This window comes from Aplysia californica, unplaced genomic scaffold (assembly GCF_000002075.1).
Source record: "Aplysia californica isolate F4 #8 unplaced genomic scaffold, AplCal3.0 scaffold00108, whole genome shotgun sequence".
NCBI lineage: Eukaryota > Metazoa > Mollusca > Gastropoda > Aplysiida > Aplysiidae > Aplysia > Aplysia californica.
This window is the reverse complement of record NW_004797378.1, coordinates 163,680-172,260: the sequence shown is the minus strand read 5'-3', so window position 1 is coordinate 172,260 and position 8,581 is coordinate 163,680. Positions and strand designations below refer to the sequence as shown.

The 8,581-nt window shown below is 45.3% G+C and overlaps 1 protein-coding gene across 1 annotated transcript in view; it reads left to right on the top strand.

The window, feature by feature from the left end:
• The window catches only part of LOC101852314 (glycogen-binding subunit 76A), a 23,432-nt gene extending 16,529 nt beyond the window's left edge, over positions 1-6,903 (top strand). The window contains exon 2 of the mRNA XM_005095594.3: positions 1,527-6,903. Within this exon, the coding sequence (XP_005095651.1) occupies positions 2,120-4,513 (2,394 nt within the window). The 5' untranslated portion in view covers positions 1,527-2,119 and the 3' untranslated portion in view covers positions 4,514-6,903. The remainder of the gene's footprint in view (positions 1-1,526) is intronic.
• Positions 6,904-8,581: the final 1,678 nt, after the last annotated feature.

Genomic DNA, 8,581 nt, shown 5'->3' with positions numbered 1-8,581 from the left:
CTCACACTTTCTCTGATTCCTCTCTCCCTATCCCCCTTTCCTGTTTCTTTTTCTTTTTTTTCTGCTGACCGGCCGCTAAGATGGTCAACTTGCACTTACGATGTATTTTCACCCTTGTCGGTTTGCTTCACTGCTTGACTCAAAAAGTGCTGACTATGCTATTTAAAACATCAGAGCTTATCTCGGCGTGTGATAATCGTTTACTCTGCGCCTCAGATAAGATTTAGGGACTGGCTTTTTTTAAGTTCTTGTTGTTTGGTGGTTTGTTTTTGTTTTGCTTTTGTGTGTTTGTGTGTGTGTGTTTTTGTAAGCTCAGTCCAATATGCTGAGGCCTATTTCTGTTTACTACTTTCGGGCCTTTTCTTGTTTTCCCCTCAGGGGAGAGCTTCAAATATTCTTTTACTCTGTACTATGTGTCCGGTTGGCACGTACGTACCACTGCCTTCTATAACTTAACCGGCCGAACGAATCTTCTTCCTGGCACTGAAAGAAGCCAAGAGAGCCAAACAAGAGTCTGTATAGTAACGTAGAAGCTCTCTTGCCAAACAGTATTGTGCCGTGTTCCGCACACTCAGCTATTTTTAGTGTGTGTAGAACGGTCACGGTACTGTGGCCAGCGTCTGTCACTGCTGTATGTACTGTGACGTGCACGACCGCTTCTTCTCCGTGGTAGGAGCGTTGTGTCACTTACTTTCCTATGCCATTATCTTTCCTCGCCTCTTCGCACTCGCCCTCGTCCTCCTTCTCCTTGTCTTATTTTCTCGTCCTCCTTGTCCTTGTCTTATTTCGTCGTCGTCGTTGTCGTCATCCTTCTTTTCCTCCTCCTCCTCTTCCCCCTCCTCCTTCTCTGCCTATTTTTTTAAAACTTACACTCACAGCCTGCTGTCATTAGATTCTGTGTCTTATTGTTGAAAATCCAAAAACATCTCTACCCTTTTCCTGTCCACCGGTATCCCTGTCCTAGACACCATTGTCCTGCTTTACTCAACGATTCAATGATTTAGCTATCAGGACTTCGTAAGTTTACAACGTGCTGTTCTGCCACAAAAGGAATGACGACAACAGGACACTGGGTATTCACTAACGGCCTACGGGTTGAATTTATTATCCTCTTTCTAACAAAAACCAGAACACAATGAGATCAATTTCAAAGGGAGTGACTATCCCCACCTCCGCCCGCTCCCTTTCTCTCCCTCTCTGTCTTCCCTCCCTCCCCCCCCCCCTCTCTCCCTGTTTGTCTGTATGTCTGTCTGTCTATCCGTCTCTCTCTCTTTCTCACTCTCTCTCTCTCTCTCTTTCTCTCTCTCTCTCTCTCTTTCTCTCTCTCTCCCTCTCTCTCTCTCTCTCTCTCTCTCTCTCTCTCTCCTTTCTTTCTTTCTTTCTTTCTTTCTCTCTCTTTCTCTCTACCACCCACCATTACACTTCACGACTTACCCTAGTTCATGTGCTATTCATAATCCACGTATCTCTATCATCGTTTGACGACCCAGTTCACAGCATGTTTTACTTTTCTTGTCTTGTTCCAGGTGATGACAAGCTTGGATAAGATAGGTTGCCCTGTAAGACGGTCAACGCCCAAGTTTCTTGCGCTGTGAATTTGTACGAGGAATCTTCGTCCTTTGTGGTGAGAGGAAACTCGGACGTCTGCTAGAGGACCAGACCCCTGCCAGCAACGATAACGGAGACATTAAAATATAAGGAGAGATAGATTGCGCCGGGGATAAAGCTGCAACAAAGTCTATACGGATTTGCTGTATCTGAGTAAAAAAAGGAGACGGTCTTGTTGCCCCAGGAGCATACGTCATACTCGAGAGGCCACTTCAACCCATACAACAGGTCTTGTGTTGTTGTTGTTGTTGTTGTCTTTGTCGTTGTTGTTGACGTGTTGTGTGTAGTCGTCACAGTTTCTCTGTGTACTCGCTGACCTTTCGTCCCTCGTCTGACGTCATCTGTAGATTGTTGTTGTCGTCATTGTCTTCGTCGTAGTTGTTGTTGCTGTTGTTGTTGTTGTTGTTATTGGGAAGAAGAAGAAGCATAAGAACGGAACCCCCTCAGGTTCTCGCTCTTGTCTCGGCCCGCGAGTGCATGTCTCGCCCTACTAGGCTCCCGCCTGCTGATTATGTATTTTTGCCCGTGCTCGTGCAATGACCCGGTTGACCCCGAAGCGGAGGAGCACGCTATCGTGTCGCTGCCGCGGAACCTGTCGTACGTGCAAGAGAGCTACCTGGACAGGTACAGCGTAAGCGCCAGGTTCGTGCACAATCCCAAAATAGATCGTAGCATCCGACGCGAGCAGGAGTTAGAGCGCGCTGCCAGTGCCGAAGAGGAAGAGAGGCGTTTGTTGTTTGGGGTGCCACGAGATCATCATTCCCCCGCCAAGTGTGCTCAACATTTTGCTCTTCCTTCTGGCACTTCGGTGCCGCGCTGTGAGGGCGTGAACGGATCGTGCTGTGTTCACCCCACCGCTACACACTATAACTACCACAACACACACTCCCACCTAGACCACACGGACCCGCTACTTTTCGGTCACTCCTCGGATATCCCGTCGTCACCGTTTTATTTGCCGTCGTCTTCCGCCACGACGCCCTTCTTCCCCCAGCCCCTCCCTCACCCCCACGACCCATCTTCTTCCCCTTCCGAGACCACCACCCCAACTGCAGACACGGCTCGACAACAGCAGCAGCAGACCTCGTCGCCGCATTCATCGTCGTCGTTGTCACCTGGCTCCGTATTCCCCACAGGCGGACTTCTGTCACCGGCGGCTAAGGTCGCCTCCCGCCTCAGCGCGCTGCTCCACACTCCACCTAACGAGTCTATGGACCATCACCGTGACCCTGACCTGGGAAGTAGTGTCGACGGGGACTTAATACGTCCAGAATCTCGTAGTTTGGTGTTGAACCCAGACCACCTGTCGCCAGAGATGGACCGTGGAGGCGGGGACTTGGTGTCCTGCGATGACGGCGGCGGCTGTCCGCTTCGTCGTGTCAATTTGGTCTCCCGCGTACCGGACGGGGAGGACGTGGGGTTGCTGAGGGACATCGATGACGAGGAGGAGACGGACACCAGCACAGACTCCCAAGCCACAAATCTCTTTCCGAAACCGTTCGGGAGCAAGGGGAAGACATTCTTTCCCAGAAGTGACCTAGACCTCAGCTCCTCAGACCTGGACGACACGGAGCAGGTTGAAGAAAATGAAGAAGAGGTAAGGGAAGAGAACAAAGGAGATGAAGAAATTGAAAGCAGAGAAGAGGTAGAGAACAAAGGGAATGAAGTGAATACGAACATTCTGGAGCAAGTTGAACAAGTCATGGAGAGTGAGTTGGTGCAGACAGTGGAGAAGAAGCCCGTCAAGGGTAACAGTTACGAGTCTCCCGACTCGGACGCCTTCAGTGAAGAAGGTGTGTTCGTTAATATGGATGACCTGGACAGCAATCCGGACAAATCCGCCACTGTTAGTGACTTTAGTGATGATACTTTCGTCAGCGAGGACTCGGTGTTTCTCAGCCCTGACGAAGGCGATTTGGAGGATGAGAGTAGTGGAGGGCCCGCTCGAAAAATGTCGCTGGAGGAAGCCATTAGCCGGGCTGCGTCGGACCTCTCTAAGATCAGCATGTTTCAAGACAACTCGCCCACCCAGGAGAATAGGGCTGAGGCTTTGTCACAGGAGGTGGTTGAGGGAGAGAGTCCAAAGCCTAGACTCGCCACAGTAGGCCGCGGTTCGCCACTGAGAGGCACCTCTGGGCTGAAGATTAAGATCACCGATGCTGACTCGGAAGGCGCCGCAGAGCAGAAGCTCGAGTCTTCCTCGTCTAGAACTGCGTTTAGTGATAGCCCAGTGTACCCTGACAACGAGTTCAACTTCAGTCGCGTAGCACTGAGGAAATCTTCATCACTGAAAACTAACAAAACTCCTCCGGGCACTCCGCATCGAAAGAAAGTAGTGCGTTTTGCCGACGCAATGGGCCTTGATTTAGAGTCTGTGCGTCACGTTCTCAACATGGAGTCTCCCCCGAAGATTCCCGCGTCTGCCATGGCAGATCTACGCGCTGGTATCAACGAGGACCGGAAAGGGGTGGGTGCCAAGTACTTGTGTCCCTGCTTCTGCCAGCCAGGGGCGTCCGACAACTTTTTCCAGAGAGTTGCCAGTCAGAAAGTCTGTCTAGAGAACGCCATTATCACTGACGTGACTATCACGGGCTTTGTGCGCGTGGCGAACATCGCCTTCCACAAGTCAGTTCGTGTGCGCTACACGCACAATGACTGGGCTACCTTCCATGACATTGCGGCTAGCTATGTCCAGAACTCTTGCGATGGCCCCACTGACCGCTTCTCTTTCAGCATCGTGGCGCCACCGTTCTTCGTGCCGGGCTGCAGGCTGCAGTTCGCAGTCTCCTTCAACGCAGGAGGCATGGAGTACTGGGACAACAATGAAGGGAGGAACTATATGTTTGAGTGTTTCGCGAAGACGGTACCTACTGAGAGTGAAACAGCCTGGATGCATTTCCTGTAGACGAATACCAAAGCTTGTCCTCTCAGTGAATTTCAGCAACAACAAAAAAGTGGAATATTTTTTTTCTTTTGCTGTGCTTATGTAATTTAAAGTGGTGCCATCTCAACGATTTCGTGGATTGTTTTCAACAAAAGAATGGCCCGATTTCTGTACTAAGTTTCTTCTGGTTGCAGATTATCAGTATCGTTTTTGAGGAAGTCTCACCTTTCTGAGAACGACCCGGTCTTAATGTATTGTTCTCATTGTCTGTCATGGACAAAAGGTTTCGTCTTGCTGTGAAGCTCATCGCATTTGGTTAAGTAAAAATGTGATCCTACCAGTGTCCCATCTCCCTTTGGGGCAACTTATGCTTTCCTTTTTACCCCCGGCCAAGGGAGTGGAGGATGATGGAGTTCCTTCTTCTTCACTATATATTGTTAAAGTGGAAGAGGGTGAATCAATGGACTGCCCCTAGGGTGGTTTTTGTCTAGATGACAATTGTTCCATTTGATCGTTAACTTGTTTTGTGTATTCTGTTGTTATGTTTGACTCTTCTTATTCTCAGATCAGAAGCACAAACCTATGCTAAGCTTAATCTCTTTTTTTTTTGGGGGGGGGGGGGGGTTATTATTGCTATTTTATAGTAGTGCTGTTACAGATCTTATTGTTGATTCCATTTGTATAGATAGTCCTTCCCGTTTTTATAGCTGTTGGTGTCAATAATAGAAGGTTAGAAGGTACTTGTATGCGTTGTAATTTTATTCCCTTGTTTGTAAATACTTGTGTTCTTTCATCACTGATGCAAACATGGGCTGTTGTTGTAAGGCCCAACTTATCTATTTTATCTTCTTTTTTCCACTATTCACATAGTTGACATGTTGTCCTTCCATCACGTGATATAAGCCACAGAGGCCTAGTAGAGGGGTGATTACCCACCGCTGAATGGATTAGTGTAGCAGAAATGAGCGTCCTGAAAAGTCAATTTTTGAGATTTTATTTTGCGTTGGCTCATCAAGCCTGTTGATCGGGACCACAGGTCCTGGAGTCACTGCTGTTCTCTGTTCTTGGGCGTATTTGCCTACATGTTTGTCAATACTTCTGTCTTGCCATCCGTCACTTACATGCACTAAAAAGAGTTACTTCTCATGTTTTTTAAATGCTTTTGTAAGGACGTCTGTTTGGTAGTGTTTATTAGTGTGTTTATGTGTGTGTGTATTAAGAGTTGAACACAGTGTATTGTTCCAGTCTTCTGTGTCATGTTTTACATTTTTGTACCTAAAGTCCTTTTTTTCTCTGCCACGTTTACAAAAAGACTCAAAGATCACGTTTTCCACACTATTGTCAAGACCGCATCACTGTCAATAAGAAAAACATTTTGCGTACACATTCACGTTGGCTCGGATGCTTTCCCTACTGCTCACAAACCACATGCCAAAGAGAGGAGGAACAGTTTCTTTCACAAACGCACTGGCAGCATATACCCTGTCCGCCATAAACAGGACATTTAAAAATCGTCCCTAAAGTTATTTTTTTATGTGTCAACAACCCTATTTTCCCTTTTTGCCCTTCGAACAATTTCAAGGCGTGTCAAATAAGACGCATCGGAGCGTGCACAACGCCTTACTCATGGAACGTGTCCTTTTTTCTGTCAGTTTGCCAGAATAATAATATGCAATTAAAAAATTTCGCACAGAAAATGTACCTGCGTCTCTGAGTAACCGAATGTAGTACGCGCGTTCCGTATGTAGGTATCGTGATATTGCGGTGTGTGAATAAAAGGTTGTTCATTCTGAAATCTATTTGATCAGTAAAATCTTATAAAACATCCTGCAGAGGTTTACGGTTCATAGAAAACTAGAACACGGATTCCATGACAGCGTGTTATGAAAGGAAACGTTCACCACTTTTGAGTTCATAAAGTCGTCTCTTAGTTGAGAAACAAGTAACGACTAAACAGACCTGCTGTTTTGTCTTTAATAACCGTTCTTTATTTAAGCTTGGAGATTAGAGCCACAGTGACAATTTTGATTACCTGAACTACAGTGAAGGTTCTGGGTGTTAACAGTTAACACTAACACCATAGACTTGTTCAAAATCCCACATGATCACATTGTTTCCTGGTATGACATGTATTAAAACAGCGGTGCTGGTCGTGATATGTACCCATCTTTTAACTACTGGCTTTGTCCACTGGTGCTACGCGGAGCAGAAAATGTCCATTAGCGAGCGGTTAATGTTGTTTCATTATTGATGTACATATTCAACATCACAGCTGGGCGTGTCGTGTGACACTCGCACATTAATTTACTCAACTGATTAGATTTTGGCGTTGACTTTTCCAGTATTGTCAAAATACACCCATTTGAGTAGAAAAAAAGGAAGGAGCAAGGGAATGAATGAAACACAAAAGGCCAAAAAATACTATCATTCACATATGTACACATTTGAACTTTAAAAGTGATTTAAAATGAGTAATTTTTATCGCGCAGGTGGCAGGAGAGCTCCAGTAACAGCTTGCACTTTTGTTGTTTTATTTTGTTGTTTCTGTCAGCATCTGTATCCGTTCTACCCCCCCCTCCCCTTTGCCCCATATGATTGTTTTGTCTCGGTGCGCTTCTCTTTACTGAAACAAGCGAACAATTTTGACCCTTATGGATTTGTACCTCTTCTAGAGCTTAGATCAGGCGTATCTGCATTATAAGGAACCCCTCTTGGGTCACGAGTTCGCTGCAAGGAAAACCGTTAATGAGTATGTAAGTGTTTTAGCTCTTGTAAAATGACAGTTTGCACTCTACACTTCCCAGGAAGTTGAGATTGTTTCAGAATGCTATGCTATCGGGTCTACTGAGGTAATGATAGGTAGATTGTAAAGTGCATAGAGCTCGTTATTGATCGGGAATTTGCATTAGATATAAATGCGATGTATCTTTCTATTATTATTATTATTATTATTATTATTATTATTATTATTATTATTATTATAATAATAATTATTATTATTATTATTGTTATTATTATTATTATCGAGTATAGCTTTGAAAGCATCCCTGTCACATTACTGTACTTAGAATGCGAACGTTTTTTTTTTGTTGTTGGTTTTTTATATTTTTTTTATAGCGATGTATCTGTTGTTTTCGCGTGACGATGTTATTGTTTTAAGGACACTTCAGACTTTGCTATGGCCTGTGGTTTTGACTTAATTTAGTTTTAGTAAACGTTTTACGGCACTTGCAACTCTATTACGCCATGTGAGTGTCGAATATTAGAGGTGTTACAAGCGAGTAACAAACACAAAAAAGGAGAAGAGATAAGAACGAGAGATACTTGATGGTAAAGAAGGAGAGCAAACCATACTAGTGCATTAGCCAACCACCATTCTGTGCCAACCACCCACTCTATTGACTTCCTGTCTTTATCCTTTTCACGACTGTTCCTCTGTATCTCCAAAGCCAAGAGTTTGATTCCCGCCGGTGAGACGTTTTATTGAGTATTGCCGTCTTTTTTTATTAGGGCATGCCCCACTCAGCCAAGGCAGGCTTTGACAGAATGGGTGCAAGCAGCCCGCCGCCTAAATGTTCTAAATTGTGTCGATTGAGGTGTAAAACATATATGTACGACATACAACATAGGATGGTGCTCTTCTCTTACCATGGCGTAGTTTTCAGTTAAAGATTCAACGCTTTGGCGTGTCTGTCTTTTTGGTGGGTGGTTGGCGGGTGCTCCTGTGTGGTTTGCTTCTTCTTTCCTATCAAGCATATATCGTCCTTATCTCCCCTTCTTTTTTATTTTTTTGTCTCTTACTCTCTTGTAACAGCTCTAATATTCTGACGCTCATATGACCTTATGCAGTTGCGAGGGCCGTAAAACCTGTACTAAAACTAAAAAACTATCTGTCTTTTTTGGATTCCTCACCTTTACTCAAACTTGTCGTGGGTGGTTAGTGGATGCTCTGCTGTGGTTTTCTCTTTCTTTTCTATCGAACGTCAATCGTCCTGATCTCTCCTTTTTTGTGTTTGTAACTCTCTAGTGACACCTCTATTCTTCGGCACTTATTCGACCTTATTGTGTCGCTATTCCGTAAAACTCTTA